This window comes from Orcinus orca, chromosome 3 (genome assembly GCF_937001465.1).
Source record: "Orcinus orca chromosome 3, mOrcOrc1.1, whole genome shotgun sequence".
Lineage (NCBI taxonomy): Eukaryota > Metazoa > Chordata > Mammalia > Artiodactyla > Delphinidae > Orcinus > Orcinus orca.
Genome location: NC_064561.1, coordinates 152,939,584 through 152,958,409, shown reverse-complemented (window position 1 = coordinate 152,958,409; position 18,826 = coordinate 152,939,584). Strand labels below are relative to the sequence as shown.

Here is an 18,826-nt window from a genome sequence, read left to right as displayed (position 1 = left end):
CCTATATGGGAAAAGAATCTAAAAAAGAGTGGATATATATATATGTATAACTGATTCACTTTGTTGTACACCTGAAACTAACACAACATTGTAAGTCAACTGTACTCCAATAAAAATTAATTAAAAAAAACTGAATTGTCATTGAAAACCATTGTAAGTATGACATTTTAGAGTAAATATTTTATGAAACAACACAATTTGTATGCAACTGGAAAGAGTTGGCACATATTTGGCTGGCAAATGAATGGCTTGGTTTATGAGAAGAGAGTGAAGTAAGACTTAGATTCAGCCTTCAAAGAGCTATGTGTAATTAGTTGATTGGATAAATAACAATGGTCAGCATTTTTAGCAGAGTCTTCTGGTCAAGCTTAGAAACAGGGTTCCATTTGCTTTTTCCCTTCCTCAGTTAATCATTGTTTGGGAGCCTATTTATTTTATATTTATACTCATATTCTAGTACAGTGGTTCTCAAACTCTTTGGTTTCAAAACCACATTGACTGCTTAAAAATATTCATTGCAGCACTATTTACAATAGCCAAGACATGGAAGCAACCTAAATGTCCATCAAGAGATGAATGGATAAAGTAGATGTGGTACATATGTACAATGGAATGCCACTCAGCCATAAAAAAGAATGAAATAATGCCATTTGCAGCAACATGGGTGGACCTAGAGATTATCATACTAAGTGAAGTAAGCCAGACAGAGAAAGACAAATGTCATATGATATTGCTTATATGCGGAATCTAAATATATATATATATATATATATATATATATATATATGTATACAAACGAACTTATTTACAAAACAGAAATAGACCCACAGATATAGAAAACAAACTTATGGTTACTGAAGGGGAGAGGGGCGGGGAGGGATAAACTAGGAGTTTGGGATTAATAGATAGATAGTACTTACTATATATAAAATAGATAACAAACAAGGACCTACTGCATAGCACAGGGAACTATACTCAGTATTTTGTAATAACCTATAAGGGAAAAGAATCTGAAAAAGAAATATATATATATGTATATATATATATGTGAATCACTTTGCTGTACACCTGAAACTAACACAACATTGTAAATTACCTATACTTCAATAAGAAAAAATTGGAGGACCCTAAATAGTTTTTGTTAAGGTGGGTAATAGCTGACAAAATTTTCATTTATTTATTAATTCATTTAAAATAACGATAATAAATTATTACATTTATGTAATAATTTTTATGAAAATATACATTTTATGAAAAATATATTTTCCAAAACAAAAAATTTAGTGAGAGGCGTAGCACTGTTTTACATTTTTGTAAATGTCTTCAATGTATGGGGTAATAGAAAACAGCTGTATTCTCATATTTGGTCTACATTCAATCTGTGGTGACATATTGTTTTAGTTGAAATATATGAAGATATGGCCCCATGCAGATATGCAGTTGGAAAAGGGAAAACTAACTTAATAGCCTTTTCAGATAATTTGGGGGTCTCTGGAAAATTCCACTGAACATTCATGAGAGAATGAGAATGAAAAAGGCAAATAAAATCTTAGTATCATTATGTAGGTAGCTCTGACCTTGTGGATTCTTTGAAAGGGAGTTGGTGATTCCCAGGGGGTCTTCAGACCATACTTTGAGAAGCCCTGCTCTAGCCTTTCTCTAGCTTTATACGGGCCAGATGTATTTCCAGGGGACATTGGGTTTCCTGTTATCTGTGGCTGATTCTTCAAGTAAACTAAGTGTGCACTCCAAATGCATGATATTCAGGCTTCCAGGCTTGTTTCTAGGTATTCTAACAGAATCTTCCACCTAGTTCCATTATAATGGCCCCATGACCACAGCACACATATGTCAGATAGTCTGATTTTGCATGAAACTATGAGGAATCTGAAAAAAGGTCATTCATGGAGGCTGTTTTGTTTTTAACTGTATTTTTGTTTTATTGTTAATATGATTGACTTGAAAGACTTAACTCCAGGCAAGGAGACACATTTGTTAATCTTAGTTAATTTATTTAAAAATACTTATTGGTAAACAAACAAACAAAACTTATTTGTTATCTCCTATGGGGCCATGTCCTAGGTAATGGGATTATAAAACTGAATCAAACAGCCCTATTGTGCCAAAGCTAACAATCTTTGAAATATGAACAAGTAATCACAAAACCATACAGTTCTTAAACATAAATGCAATGATCAATTTAAATTCCATGGAAGAAAAGAGGTCAATTGGCTCGTCAAGCAATGGAATTACTTTCCTGTTTGTATTACAACTAGGAATGGAGGCAAGAAGTGATGACTGTCAGAAAGCTTGAAATGAAGAGGGAATTATGGATAACACCCTAAGGAACAGCTTTTCTTTTCCCAGTCAGTGCTGGATCTTAAAAATATTTTTCTTGAGAAATGAACAAAGGTGACATTTTTACCCTTTGGGCTTAGAAGCGGGTCATTGCACATTTCGAAAATAAATAACTCCTGGCTGATTTGATGCAGATGTCATTCACAGCTGTCCAAGCAGGGGCAGAGGGGGTGTCGACAATTTGCCACAAATTTGCATTTAGAATTTGGCAGAATTCATGAAATGTAGATTACTTGTGTATAGAATAGCTTGCTTCTCTATATGCTGCTTAAATATTTCCTTTTTTAAAAAAAAAATTGTGATGTCAGACAACTGAGTATCTAGTATCTGTATAGGAGCTGCCATCTTTATCCTACACAACTTGTTAAACATTTCTAAGCACTTATTAGGCACCAGGTATTACACTGAGTGAATAAAACGTGAACAAGACCCTAACTTAGCTACTCATTTACCAGAACTTGTAGCTAATATATCATCAGCTGCTATGAATTACATCAAACATACATATTTTTCAACAAAACTTAGAGGAGTGCTGTCCAACAGGATTTTTTGTAATGTAGAAATGTTCTATATCTATGCTGTCCTATGTGTAGCCATTAACCATTTTCCACTACTGAGCACTTGAAATGTGGCTAGTGCAACTGAGGAATTGAATTTTAAATTTTATTTACTTTTTAAAAATTTTAATTTAATTTAATTTTTTAAACATCTTTATTGGAGTATAATTGCTTTACAATGGTGTGTTAGTTTCTGCTTTATAGCAAAATGAATCAGCTACATGTATACATATATCCCCATATTCCCTCCTTCTTGCGTCTCCCTCCCACCCTCCATATCACATGCCTCTAGGTGGTCACAAAGCACCGGGCTGATCTCCCTGTGCTATATGACTGCTTCCCACTAGCTATCTATTTTACATTTGGTACTATATATAAGTCCATGACACTCTCTCACTTCATCCCAGCTTACCCTTCCCCCTCCCCATGTCCTCAAGTCCATTCTCTACATCTGCGTCTTTATTTCTGTCCTGCCCCTAGGTTCTTCAAAACCATTTAATTTTTTTCTTTAGATTCCATATATATATGTTACCCTACAGTATTTGTTTTTATCTTTCTGACTTACTTCACTCTGTATGACAGACTCTAGGTCCATCCACCTCACTACAAATAACTCAATTTCATTTCTTTTTATGGCTGAGTAATATTTCATTGTATATATGTGCCACATCTTCTTTATCCATTCATCTGTCAATGGACACTTAGGTTGCTTCCATGTCCTGGCTATTGTAAATAGAGCTGCAATGAACATTGTGGTACATGACTCTTTTTGAATTATGGTTTTCTCAGGGTATATGCCCAGTAGTGGGATTGCTGGGCTGTATGGTAGTTCTATTTTTTGTTTTTTAAGGAACATCCATACTGTTCTCCATAGTGGCTGTATCAATTTACATTCCCACCAACAGTGCAAGAGGGTTCCCTTTTCTCCACACCCTCTCCAGCATTTACTGTTTGTAGACTTTTTGATGATGGCCATTCTGACTGGTGTGAGATGATATCTCATTGTAGTTTTGATTTGCGTTTCTCTAATGATTTGTGATATTGAGCATTCTTTCATGTGTTTGTGGGCAATCTGTATATCTTCTTTGGGGAAATGTCTATTTAGGTCTTTGGCCCATTTTTAGATTGGGTTATTTGATTTTTTGATTTTGAGCTGCATGAGCTGCTTGTAAATTTTGGAGATTAGTCCTTTGTCAGTTGCTTCATTTGCAAATAATTTCTCCCATTCTGAGGGTTGTCTTTTCATCTTGTTTATGGTTTCCTTTGCCGTGCAAAGGCTTTTAAGTTTCATTAGGTCCCATTTGTTTATTTTTGTTTTTATTTCCATTTCTCTTGGAGGTGGGTCAAAAAGGATCTTCCTGTGATTTATGTCATAGAGTGCTCTGCCTATGTTTTCCTCTATGAGTTTTATAGTGTCTGGCCTTACATTTAGGTCTTTAATCCATTTTGAGTTTATTTTTGTGTATGGTTTTAGGGAGTGTTCTAATTTCATTCTTTTACATGTAGCTGTCCAGTTTTCCCAGCACCACTTATTAAGGAGGCTGTCTTTTCTCCATCATATATTCTTGCCTCCTTTATCAAAGATAAGGTGACCATATGTGCGTGGGTTTATATCTGGGCTTTCTATCCTGTTCCATTGATCTATCTTTCTGTTTTTGTGCCAGTACCATACTGTCTTGGTTACCATACTGTCTTGTAGTATAGCCTGAAGTCCGGGAGCCTGATTCCTCCAGTTCTGTTTTTCTTTCTCAAGATTGCTTTGGATATTCTGGGTCTTTTCTGCTTCCATACAAATTGTGAAATTTTTTGTTCTAGTTCTGTGAAAAATGCCATTGATAGTCTGATAGGGATTGCATTGAATCTGTAGATTGCTTTGGGTAGTAGAGTCATTTTCACAATGTTGATTCTTCCAATCCAAGAACATGGTATCTCTCCATCTGTATGTATCATCTTTAATTTCTTTCATCAGTGTCTTATAGTTTTCTGCATACAAGTCTTTTGTCTCCTTAGGTAGGCTTATTCCGAGGTATTTTATTCTTTTTGTTGCAATTGTAAATGGGAGTGTTTCCTTAATTTTTCTTTCAGATTTTTCATCATCAGTGTATAGGAATGCAGGAGATTTCTGTGCATTAATTTTGTATCCTGCTACTTTACCAAATTCATTGATTAGCTCTAGTAGTTTTCTGTTAGCGTCTTTAGGGTTCTTTATGTATAGTATCATGTCATCTGCAAACAGTGACAGCTTTACTTCTTCTTTTCTGATTTGGATTCCTTTTATTTCTTTTTCTTCTCTGATTGCTGTGGCTAAAACTTCGAAAACTATGTTGAATAAGAGTGGTGAGAGTGGGCAACCTTGTCTTGCTCCTGATCTTAATGGAAATCGTTTCAGTTGTTCACCATTGAGAACGATGTTGGCTGTGGGTTTGTCATGTATGGCCTTTATTATGTTTAGGTAAGTTCCCTCTATGCCTACTTTCTGTAGGGTTTTTATCATAAATGGGTGTTGAACTTTGTCCAAAGCTTTTTCTGCATCTATTGAGATGATCATATGGATTTTCTCCTTCAGTTTGTTAATGTGGTGTATCACATTGATTGATTTGCCTATATTGAAGAATCCTTGCATTTCTGGGATAAACCCCACTTGATCTATTTACTTTTAATTAACTAAAATTTAGGGACTTCCCTGGTGGTCCCTTAAATTTAGGCAGATTTAAGAATCCACCTTCCAATGCAGAGGACATGGTCGATCCCTGGTTGAGGAACTAAGATCCCACATGCTGCAGGGCAACTAAGCCCGTGCACAGCAACTACTGAGCCCACACGCTGCAATGGAAGATCCTGTGTGCTGCAACTAAGACCCAACACAGCCAAAAATTAAATAAATATTAAAAAAAATTTAAATAGCCACATGTGGCTAGAGGCTACAGTATGGGACAGCCGCATTCTAGAGTACCAGGGCCACACATTCTACCTTTGTTTTCTAAACCTCTTAGCAACATGAATTCTAGGCAGGTAATTTTTTTTTGTTTTTGTTTTTAATAGTACAAAGTTAGGGCTCTTTATTCAGACAGTAGAGTAGGGCACAGTGAGATGGCAATGCGGTCTCCATGGCAACAGAAAGTCTCATAAACAAAGTCCTTGGCTTCTGTCAGGCCGACTCTTCCTGGCTCAGACGAAACATGTTTTAACTTGATAAAAACAAAACCAGGCAGCCTGGCTACAATGTGGAAGGGTAACTGGCTGTATGGTCTCCGGTCAGGCCTTCTGAAGTGCTTGGTGAGAGCATCCAGCAGCTCCTGCTTCTTCATCCCGCTCTTCAGTCTGTACACCCTGCAGGCTTCCTTCAGTGTGGGCACAGTGAGCTTACCCAGTGTGCCTTGCTGACGTGGGCCTTCAGCTCCTCTTCAGATAACTCCACCTTGGGCCTTTTGCTTCCAGAACTTTCATCATCTTGTTTTCGCTTGGGAACTTTTTCCTCAGGATTGTAATCTGGTGGGTAGAAAAGTTCCTTAAACTCATCCACCAGGGAGCCCAGTCTTTTGTCCATTACTTCAACCTTGGGCAATGTCAGATCCATGGCTTGTTCAGGCTCCATCAGATCCAAAGCCAAGGCCTCCATGTTCCTAAAGTGCTGCTGCAGCACTGGGTTCTCAAAGCTGTCACTTCTGTACTTGAAGTGGAGCTTCTGAACAATAGCCTTCATCTTGTCTACCTGCTCTGGGTTTGCCATGACTTTTTCAGTAAAGGGCACCTTCCGTTTGTCATCAGCATAGGGCAAGAAGATGAGCTGGCAGCCTGGGGGAGTCACCTGAATTTTCTGGTCATCCAGCTCCTCTTCCTGTGGCATCAAGGCCACAAAACAAGGGGGGATATTCTGGCAGGGTGTGTATCTGCACACTGTCATGACCTCCTTCTTCAGACACTTGGTGAGTAGAGCACTGAATAGGGTTGAGCTCCCATTTATCAGGGACTCCTCAGAGTACACGAACAGGGAGGGCCTCAGGTAATGGTGCTTCTTCAGCATTATCAAGGTCTTGAAACCGATGAGAATCAAACCTGGTTCATCAAACCGTTTAAGCTCTTCTGTTTCCTCTTTCTCTAATACAATCTGACAACTCCCATAGGTCTGGGACCTCTTGGTGTCGCTAGGCAAAAGCAAACTGCCTGTATTTACAAGTGTCCGGGTCTTGGTTTTCACTGGTTCATTTGTTTCCCGATAAAGCCTCACTGGAGAAGGTTTGAGAGCCTCTGGACCATATTATAATTGCCAACAGTAAGCGCTACATCTTCGTTGAGCTTAAGCTTCAACCTGTAGAGCACGCGCTTCCTGGTCTCCTTGGCGCAAACCTTCCTCAGCAGGTCTTTGAGCTTGCTCAGCTCCTCAAAGTGGACCCCTGTGTCCTCATCCTCTGCTATGCTGATAATATCTCTGTAGAACAAGGATATGTCAAAGCCCCCACGTTTCTTTAGGTGCAACAAGTCAAGGAATATACCTGTGTCACGGAGATCTCCAGCTTTGATCCTGGCCCGACTGGCTTTGGCACTGTCATTGCTGTGGGGGTCATCTTTATTGGTGAAAAGCATGATCCTCTTATAGCTCATCTTGAACTGGACATGCTAAAGAGGTTGGCATAGACCCACAGTACTTCACTTAGGGAGTAGTCAGATCCATGGCCAACTAGGTCTTGGAAATGTTTCTTCCCTTCCTGCCCCTTAAAGTGGTCAAGCTCTAGCACTTATTGAGCACCTGGATTACCCAATTCCTGCAAGACGTAAATATTTTTGAAATTCACTGAATTTTTGTCCTTATTGGTACCATAGAACACCACTGCCAAGAGATCTCGATCACTGCTTATGATCTTATTGGTGTATACACTCCAGATATACTGGATGCTAATGTCAAAAGGAGTCAACTCATCTTCATCCTGAGTTTCAAACATGGTCTCGGAAGCATCAATCAAAAAAATCAAACTATGTCTTCCTGAATATTTATAATCTCCACCTGCTTCAAGGCCCTCCTCTTGATCTTCTTCTTCCTCATCACCCTGATTTTTGTAATAGGACTCCCACCCTGACATGTTGGTTGCTTGAGCGCAATGAAGAGATCAATTTGGGCAGAGGTAATGGTGTTTTAAAAGATACTTTTACATTAAATTATATTAGTCATATTGTTATTAAGGCCCAAATCTGGGTTAATGAGAAGATTAACTCACTACTTACTTTGCTCTGAAATTAAGAACAGATTTGGAACCTTCACTTTAAGAGTTGTTAATGTATCAAGACAATGTTTGTTCAAGCTCAGTAAAGTGCAGTGAGGAGGGAAGGGTCCTAGATAAGAAGTTGGAGGGCCGGACCTGGGTCTTAGACCCCCGTCTGCTTCTGACTGGATGTGTACTTCACCTCTGGCCTCAGTTTCTTCATTAGTGAAAGAAGGAGGAGGAGAAGGAGAAGAAGAAAGAGGAGGATGAACTAAAAAGGGAGGAGGGAAGGAGAGAAGAAAGGAAGCAAGAGAGAGAGGGAGGGAAATAGGAAGGAAGAAAAGAAGAAAGAAAGCAGTTGGACTAGATAAATGATTTCAAAATTTCCCTCCAGCTTCCTGCTTTGTGTATTTCAAAGTATGTTATCAGGTGAATAAACATTTAAAATTGTTAAAAAAAAAAAAGAACTGATTTGGAAACAATCACTAGAAGATTTATGGGACTAGATCTCTCATTTACAGTGACCAATTTTCTTGAAAAATCTGCCAGACAGCCTGGACTATCATAGGCTAAAGAAGGCATTGGGGCTTTTTGATATTATAATAATCTATGAACTGAAAAGTTAAGGTATTAAATAACTGGCAAAAGAGTAAAAGCAAATGCAGAAAATAAAGGCCATTAATGTAAATTCAATTTCTTGGGGATAGTGTGATGTAACACATGTGGGCCAAAGGAACTATAATGCTTTGGCAAAAATTCAGAAATTGAGATGTATCCATAGAGATGTAGCAACACCTAAGACTTATAGGGGATCCAGGTTTTGCAGTCATAGGTTCTCAGTACAGTTGGACAAATGAAGACAAAAATGCAGATGGCTACATAACAATGCAAGAATCAGAGAAGAAGAAAGAATGATCAAAGGATTATCATATGATAGCAAATTTTAAATTGCCAAATGAGAAGTTTGGAAAGAAATGTTTTGAGTTCGGAGTAAGCTAAGTTTACATTGGACAAAGGCAGTAGAAAGAGTGTGTTGTTTGAAGTTACACTGAGATTTGAAGTCTTAGCTCTTCACTACTTAAATCAATTTTTCTTTTTGGCCAAGTTACTTAACCTGGGTTTCAACTTTCTTATCTATAAAATCGGAATAACATTAGCTAACAGGAAAGATTGCTGTGAAGGTTGGCACGGGGCCTAACACCTAATAGGTACTCAAGACTACAAGACTACTCAAGTAGATATGGCTACTAACTACTACCACCAGGATCTTCTGGAAGCAGAACAAATATAAGAAATGTGATTCTGTTGGTGATAGGCAGTGAATAAGTGAATTTAACTTGAATAGAGATTGTTGGAAGAAGTAGTAGGGGATAAGTTTAACAGGTAAGATGGGCCTAAATAATTTCTTTTCCTTGAAATCTTGACAAAAGAATTTAGGTTTTACTGTCATTGGTAACGGGAGACAATTGTAGACTCATGCCAAAAGCAGTGGGTAAGTAGATTCATCAACGGCACCACCAAAGATAAGCTTGGGAAAAGGCAAGGAAAGCAGTTAGGTGGACGTTACAATAATCCTGGTATGAGATAATGACCTTGACTAAGATGGTAGCTGCAGAAATGGAAATAAAAGGGCAAATATGAGATATTTTAAGAAAGTATGGACTAAATTTGAACTTCCCAGCTGTGTGCCCAGGTGTTACAGGTCAGTTGAGATACTGATCCGCAAAGGCCTTGGGGGCTGTGGGGGACCCCTTACCCACCATCAGGCAATAAATTCCAGACACAAGTAGTGTTTTTTCTTTACCCAGCCAATCTCATATTGTCATTTCCTGTGCGCGACATGAAAAATTCTGAACTAAAGTGCTTAATGCCAGTCTGGATATAAGGAAAGAAGGGAAGAAAGAATTATAACGACCACAACACTTTCATTCTTCAAGACAAGATGGGGAGGTGTGGATGGAAATGGCATATGTAGGGAAGGAAACTAGTTTAGAGAATTTTGTTTTGGGTATTTCAGGGGCTTTGCATGTGAAATAGTTGTGTGAATAGGTCGTTGGGAAAACAGGATTAGAACAAAGATGAGACATATCTTAGAGATAGAGATTATTTGCAATTGTACTTGATGCCACTTAACTGATAATGGAATACAGTCAACTACATTTGGTTAAAGCACTACTCACAGGATGTGAATTAATGGTTTGCTATCAGCCTGCTCTATCTCCTTTGTCCTTAGGTCTGTTCTAGTAATTATTTTAACCTTCATTGTAGATAAAGATATGGAAGCATTCTGATATTTACAAATCATACAAATATGGGAGAACTAGCTAAAACATTGGCTGATATCATCAAGATTCAGAATGATTCATTGACCCTAATCTAAGAAGATAAAAATAAAGTAAGTGTACCTAACGATGCAAATGCACTTGATGCCACTTAATTATAATATATACTGGGTTGGCCAAAAGGTTCATTCGGGTTTTTCCATATATATATGTGTGTATATATAAACACACACACTCACACACACACTATATATGTTTATAAAATTACTGTGGGTGTAGGTTTTAAGGAAGCCTGAGAAGAAAAAGAGAATGTTTTACCCTTTGCTAAGGAAACTTTTAGTTTCTTTCTTTGGGTCTCTCTTAAATAAGTCACTCCTAACTTGACAAAGATCACAATATTTAATTAAGCCAAGATCCATTTGTTTGCATCACTGTTGTGGGACCATCTACCTGCCTCCTGAGGAAGGGGCAATAAAGAGCAGCTATTGTGCGAGGAGAAAGCTGGATAAGACAATGCAGTCTCTGTATTCAGACACGGAACTCTTACCAGGATGCAGGGAGAGAAAAAGGAGCTCTCAGGCCCTCTAAGTATCTGTGTATAATTTCTTCAACAGGCCCCATCAAATCAGCAGAAAGTGTGTCTAGCGGCTTCTCCAGGATAATTACACAAACAAAAATGAAGTAACACAGTTGAGAAAGTTTTACTAAGCCCATAGGAAAGGTGAGAGGGTATCAGAATGGAGCTTTAAGTTTTGTTTACTTCTTGCCTCCAACAGGTAGGCTTTCAAACCACTTCCCCTCTAACACGTAAAAACTGGCTTGTTGTGTGTCAGATAACGCTGAAGGTTTCTGCACATGCCAATGTGTCTTGTTGGTCAATCCAGCTTGTTTATGGAGGCTTGGGCATAAGTGGAGCTACTCTAAAGGAAGTGTCACCACCCCAGGGTGTCCCAGACTTGATTCGGGGACATGGGCAAAGTAGAAGGGGACATGAGCTTCAGTTCCACTCCTGGGCTTTGGAGCTACGTGTTCTCAGCTCAGTGTATTCCCGCCAATTTCCCATTTATTTCTACCTCCTTCTCTTCCACTTCCCCTTTACTCTTGTTCCTCAAAACCTAGAGTGATAGAGAGGTGGTAAAAAGGAAGGGAAATGAGGTCCAGCTTGGGAGTGGCGGAGGGGTTCCACCTTATTTCCTTTTTTCTCTCATTTCTAGGGGTGGCTCTGCGCAGGCAAAGGAACAGGTATGGTTGAGTTGATTGTGTTCTGCACAACCCTAGGGGGCGCCATTCACAGTGTGGCATACAGTGAGGAAAACTTCCCAGTGAGAAACCTACCTTATTTGAAAAGCAGGTGCTTTGGAAAAGAGCCTTATCATTTTGGCTCATCTGATTTTTTCCTGCTACATTTAATTACTGAAGGGCACCTATTTATAACCATGTTCAGAGAATTTGTTATTTAAAGTACAATTCTCCTGTAAATTTACATTAAAGCCCAAAAGGAAGGTTTATCAGGCCAAGAATTTTGCATTATGTTCCCTCTTGGCTGTAATCCACCCCTCCACCCCTCACTTTTTCAGTCATCCTGAGGGTATATGCTGCTGAGATCCTTCAGGACTCTTACATGCTCTTTCACAATCCAGAAACTGTTAATCACTTCACTGTTGGTTTTTCTTTCCCCCCTCTGGTTCAAATAATCCCAAGTCTCCTAGGTTGTCCCAGAGTTTTTCTTTTCAGTCTATTGCAACAATTTTCTTAAAGCTGTCAAATGCTGGAATCCAGAGTTAATTTCTTAAAACTTCATTTTTAAAAAGTGTATGTGTGCGCATGAATTGGGGGAGGGGGTTCTTTCATTTTGTACAGGAATATTTTCCCAACTCAAGATGAGACATATGTCATAATAACTATAAATCTCTGCACTAAACAAATTGTTAGTAATTATTTGTCAATGTTTGTGTGTGTGTGTGTGTGTCTTTGGGAGAGTGAGGTAGAGGAGATGGAGAACATAATTTATCAGGTTTCTCTGAGAGAGAAGCAAGAATAAGATGACGGTTGTTAGATGGTTAGTCCTGTGAATTTTTTTTTTTTTTTTTTTTTTGCGGTACGCGGGCCTCTCACTGTCGTGGCCTCTCCCGTTGCGGAGCACAGGCTCCGGACGCGCAGGCTCAGCGGCCAGGGCTCATGGGCCCAGCCGCTCCGCGGCATGTGGGATCTTCCCGGACTAGGGCACGAACCCGTGTCCCCTGCATCGGCAGGCGGACTCTCAAACACTGCGTCACCAGGGAAGCCCAGACCTGTGAATTTTTGAATGAGTTCTAGCTGAGAATTCACTATGGTCTCACATGACCCAACAGCCCCTTAGACAAGAGACGGCAGAGCAGGGAGTCGCATTTAGGGACACCTGAGAGAAGAGGCTTCCTGGATTGGGATGTCCCAGCAGGATGAGGAGGGACAGGCTTTTGTACAGCTTGGCAAGCAGAGTTAGTAGCTACTAGAGGATCCTTCTTCAAAGAAGACTGCATGTAAGACTTGGAGGGGGCCATTTCGTTTAATTCTACTAGAAGAATTCTAATTTCTTCTTTAGAAATAGAGACGCAGGCGTAGAGAGCAAACGTATGGATACCAAGGGGGAAAGTGAGGGGGTGGGATGAATTGGGAGATTGGGATTTACATATATACACTATTGATACTATGTATAAAATAGATAACTAACGAAAACCTACTGTACTCAATGCTTTAGGTACTCAATGCTCTGTGCTGACCTAAATGGGAAGGAAGTCCAAAAAAGAGGGGATGTACATATACATATAGCTGATGCACTTTGCTGTACAGTAGAAACTAATACAACATTGTAAAGCAACTGTACTCCAATAAAAAATAATAATAAAAAAAGACCAGTGAGCAAAAATAAATAACTTACAGACCTGAAAAAAAAAAAAAAGAAGAAATTTCACAGCAACTCTGTGTGCCAAAGGATAAAGAAAAAGATTTTTTTCCCCTCTGTTTTGTTTTGTCCATGCCTAATATAGAGAGAAAAAGTAAAGCAGTGTACCTCTGTTTGGGGTGGACAGGTGGCCCAGAGGATAAAAATGACAAAACCCTAAATTAGAGGATGAAGCTTAGAGGCAAATGGAAAGGGACTCCTGGGGCTAAGAAAGACCCTAACCTCAGAGGTGTTCTACAAGTTCATCACTGTGTCTCCTAAATCATGAAATTGTCATTTTTATTTCTTTTTCTTTTTCTTTTCTTTTCTTTTTTTTTTTGGCTGTGCTGCATGACCTGTGGGATCTTAGTTCCCCGACCAGGGATTGAACCCAGGCCATTGGCAGTGAAAGTACAGAGTCCTGACCACTGGACCTCCAGGGAATTCCCTGAAATTGTAATTTTTAAAGCCCAGGTGTAAGAATTATCTTTTCCCTTGTATGATAACCAATAAATGCATGGGCATATATTACATAATAAACATAATTGTATGATTACAAATCAGCCTGGGTCTATTGCCTGCCAATTTCATTTTTATCATAATGATAACTACAAATGATTAGGTAATTTTTCCACATCAATATCCTAATCCTTCTGAGCTCCTATCACACAAGATATCATTTCCTCCCAGGAGAGCTCCAAGTTGTACTGTCCACACACTCTTTTCACATGGTTCCTCTCTTATGTCACACAGGCAATTGTTCTGAGAGTTGAAAGTGACTTTAATAGTGAAAAAATAAAAATTGAAAGTCCACAGATAGGGAAAAGTTTAGACAACATGTAGTATATTGAGAAAAGGGAATATTATCCAGCTATTAAAAAGGTTTAGACAACATGTAGTATATTGAGATAAGGGAATATTATCCGGCTATAGGGACTTCCCTGGTGGTCCAGTGGTTAAGACTTCGCCTTCCAACACAGGGGGTGTGGGTTCGATCCTTGGCCTGGGAGCTAAGATCCCACACGCCTTGAGGCCAAAAAAACCAAAACATGAAACAGAAGCAATATTGTAACAAATTCAATAAAGACTTTAAAAATGGTCCACATCAAAAAAAAAAATCTTAAAAAAAAAAAGGTGCTATAGATCCATATGAACTGAAGGGAAAAGACGATCATATGACAGTCATGTGACAAGGAACAAGATGGAGACAGCATCATCCCATTCAAGGCAGAATAACACAGAGCTTTAGAGCCTGGACCTTGGAGCAAGACGGCCTGGGTTTCAGCATTAGCTGTGGGAACTTGGCCAAGTTACCTCTCTGTGTCTCAGTTTCCTCATCTGAAAATGGGAATAATGATGACAAGAGTACCGTCAAAGAATCGTGTGAATATAGGACAATGCTACACACTCAAAGGAAGTCTTAAAGTTTAAATACTCCCCAAAAAGATGCCTTTCAAAAATGGTCACTTTCCTGTCTAATGAATTATAGTTCCCAGATCTTAGTTTTTGAAATATTTAGAAAATTTTATATTTTGCATATTTTTATTTGGCCCTGCACAACTGATAATATTTTCCATCATTACATAGCATATGCATGAAAAATTGATCCCCACATTATTTTGACACATGATAAAATCTTTAGTTTGTATTTACAAATGGAGTCCAATATTCTATTTGCCTTAAGTCCTTATGCCAAGATTTTTAGTTGTAAACAGGATAAATATTTATAGTTTTAGCTCAGCTCAATAAACTGAGTTCATGTCTCCAGGTTAGTACCCCAAATGGTAAGATCTATGATATAAAAAGAAAAATCTCCCCAAATAAAAAAATAGAAATATCACTTGTATAAAGTGTTATTTATATTGGACATTTCTTACCCTAGAAGTATACTTATAGGCATTTTTCTTTATGTGTCAACTGTGACATTTCACCATCTTTTAATATATTACATGGGGGAAATAAACATCTTCATGGCTAATTTTAGCAAACTTCATTTGCCAAACGTTTGTTGGGCATCTAGTATATGCCAAGATCATACTGTGCTTTTAGTTAAAGTTTGTACTTATATATATTTGACAGTTTGATCCATTGGCAATATTTCCTTTACTAAGCTCTGGGTGTACTTTCCTGTATTTTTTTCAGAGAGCCTGTTTTCCCTCTTCTGAGGTTTTGGGAATTTGGTCTAGCAACTTAGAAGAAGTCAAAGCAAACTTCTTTGGTAGCTCCTGTGTAATAGAGGGAAAAGTATTCCTATTTAAGGGGGTCCCTATGCTGTGGCCACTCTCTGGGTGGGTCAGGAGTCAGGTGGAAACATTCTGCAATAATCCATTTTCTAAAGCTCAAAGCCTCCTATTCAAGTTCACTGATAATATTTGGTTCTTTCTTCCATATCCCCCAAGAAATCCCAGCTGTTTCTGAGCATTGTTTAGAAAGTACACTATTGATTTTTTAAATAAGAATTTTGAACCCCTCAAAACCATTTTGAAGGGAATCAAAAGCTTTCTAATTTTAAACCAAGGTTGTGAAAGCATTTGCATTTGAGGTTTGAAGCATTTTAAGTAAGACAAAATATCAAACATTCCACGAGTGCCTATTCTGTGGTAGGCTCAGTACTAAAGGCTCCTGGAGTATTGGCTCATTTGATATGCATTGGTACCCACAGGGTGGAGGTTATCATTGCCCCCATTTTACAGAGAAGGAAACTGGGCCACTGAAAGTGAAGCAGTTTGCCCAAGGAGAAGCAGGAAGCAAAGAGGAGAACTTGGATTTGTACAGACTGGCTCTGGAGACTGTTCACAACCACTGTGTTAATCCATGAGACAGATGATGTCCAGGAGTGTGTATGGGCAACACTGACTACTTGGTAGGAGGATGAAAACAGAAGTGATCTGATACACAAACTGCACCCTCATCATTCATCATTTTATCCTTTTCCTCTACATTCCTGATCCTACAGGGATAAAATACTAGAGTATAAATATGATATTAGAGCCTTAAAAACCACTTGAAATGGATTAAAATTATCTGATTTTAAACCTGAACAATTGAAAACATGTCAGCGTTGAGAAAGTGTAAAGCATTTTGAAGTAATTTACCTTAAAGCATTCTTAATTCTACACAGGCAGAAAGGAGTTCCTAAAATTGTCAGTATTTAAGTTGGAACCTCAAAAAGGAAGTGTGTGGAAGCTTTGCTTTGATATTCTGAATGCTGAGAACATGTGTAGTTGTAGATTCTTGGCTGACTTTGAAAGCTGACTGGGCTACATTCTCCAACATTCTCAGAACTGGTATTGACATTTTTTGGCTCTTCTGGACTGTTGATTGTTGTCATTTGTGTCACGTGCACAACTCAACACACTGGGCTCATGTCGGTGGAAAACTCAAGCTCTAGAGTTTCCTGTCATCCTTAGTTTAGATAATGTTAAAAGTTGCTACGACTAAATAAAAAACAAATTAGCGATAGTAGCTAAGGGGTCACATAAGCCACAAGTAACCAGTGTGTTCTCAAAAAAGGCCGAATGAACACACGTCATAGAGGTCAACCAAGTAGGTTGGCGGAACGGTCATGGATTCCTCATTACTACTTTTAGAAGAATGTGGCATTCTGACTCTAAGTCTGAACGATGCTATTATGAAAGTGAACTTTAAAATGTGTGAACAAAATCAGGTTGCTGAGGGGATTGTTATCAGTTATTTTTCCCAGACAGAAGTCAACATCTCATGGCGGGGGAGGGGGAGAGGGGTTACTAGGATATTTTAGCACTTGCACAAGCAGCCATTCTTCATCTGTCAAAGAACTGTAAGTGCAGAAAAGAGACTGACATGTTGAGAAAGAAGTTTGAATGTGGAATTTATCTATTTGACCGATATTAATTAAGCTTCTGGCACAAACTGGCCACTGGATTAGGGGCTTTTTAAGCAGACGGAGACAAGTTGGGCCAGGATCTGCATTCGGGGACTGCTATTCTGGTTGGGGGAGATAGATCAGAGTCAAAAAAAAAGTTTTCCTGGTCATATGATGCCTCAGTGAGGGCACAGAACAAATACCCAGTCCTTTGTGAAGAGACCAGGGTTTAGGAGTCAGAAAAGCCTCCTTAGAAGAGGTGAACCTTAAGTTCACTGTTGAAATGTGTCTCCCAGATTGACAGGGTATTCTAACTATTTTGAATCTTCCTGTTAGAGTGAACAAAGATATGGTTGGAGACACAGTCTAGAATAACACTGTCCAATGCAGTAGCCGCTAGTCACATGTAGCTTTGCTTAAACTTATGTTGATTACAGCAAAATACAATTTAACATCTAGTTCTTTGGTTTCCCTAGCCACATTTTAAGCTCTCAACAGGCACACGTGGCTAGTGGCCATTGCACTGGACAGCGCAGGCACACAACATCTCCATCACCACAGAAATTTCTACTGTTCAGGGCTGGGGAACTGAAAGCAGACAAGCACTGCTAGAGGGTCAGTTTTAAGGGGTGCGTGGCAGAGCTAAGCCTGGGAGTAGAGGTTGCAGCCAAAGGATGGAGGTCTCACATGTCATACCACAGAGTTCAGACTTTACCCACTGGGCTAGGCATGAGCAAAATTTTCTGTAAAGGGCCAGATTATAAATATTTTTGGCTCTCAGAACCACATAATATTTGCTGAAACTATACAACTCTACTGTTGTAGCATGAGATCAACCACAGACAATATATAAATGAACAAGTGTGACTGTGTTCCAATAACATTTTATCTGTAAAAACTGACAATGGGCTGTATTCAGCCCACAGACCACAGTTTGCTGACCCCTGCACTAGGCCGTTAGGAACCCCCTGAAGGGTTTGAAGCCAGAAAGTTGCATAATTAGATGTGTGCTTTAGAAAGACCATTCTAGTAGCAGAATAAGGATGGATTTAAGGAGTGTGAGATGCAAGGTTGTTAATAGTCCTGTCAAAGAGGATAAGGGCCTGAATTCTGAATGCAGCCTATTGAATACGGCTGGAGAGAAGGGAATGTGTATGCGCTTTTAAGTTAGGTGGTGGGGCACTGGGGGCAATGGAGATTCAACGACATGGAAGTACAAGGCTCAGGTGACCGGGTAGGCGGTGGCTGTATCATCTTGGCTGCACCAAGTTATACGATATAGGAAGAACAGATCTGGAGAAGGATGATGACTTCACTTTGGGTCAGGTGGCATTTGAGATGCCACACATGTGAGTCATTAGCAGAGGGTAGTAGCTGAAGCCTTGAGAGTGACAGAAAATACCCAGAGAGGGCGGGCAGAGGGAGAGGGAGGTAAATGATGGTGCTTTGAGTGTTACCAAAATGGAAGACATTTGGTAACAAGAAGGAATTGTTACAGGCACAGGGAGGAAAACCAGGGAAGGATGGCATTGCAGAAATCAAGGGAAGATTGTCAAGTGCTATTGAGAAGATTAAGAGGATTCCATTACGTTTGGCAATTAGGAGTCATTTTTAGAATGTTTTCCTGAATAAATTTCATAAAAGGAAATAAGATATATTAGTGGAAT

General features: G+C 39.1%; 2 protein-coding genes across 2 annotated transcripts in view; both read right to left on the bottom strand.

The window, feature by feature from the left end:
- FYB1 (FYN binding protein 1) overlaps positions 1-18,826 on the bottom strand; it is a 184,135-nt gene that overhangs the window by 145,875 nt on the left and 19,434 nt on the right. The gene's annotated exons all lie outside the window — the stretch shown is intronic.
- LOC105747805 (X-ray repair cross-complementing protein 6-like) lies at positions 4,632-8,034 on the bottom strand. The gene is given in 4 exon segments (XM_033421233.2): positions 4,632-6,294; positions 6,297-7,163; positions 7,166-7,531; positions 7,534-8,034. Coding segments are annotated over 4 exon segments (2,013 nt in total). The 5' UTR covers positions 7,994-8,034; the 3' UTR covers positions 4,632-5,974.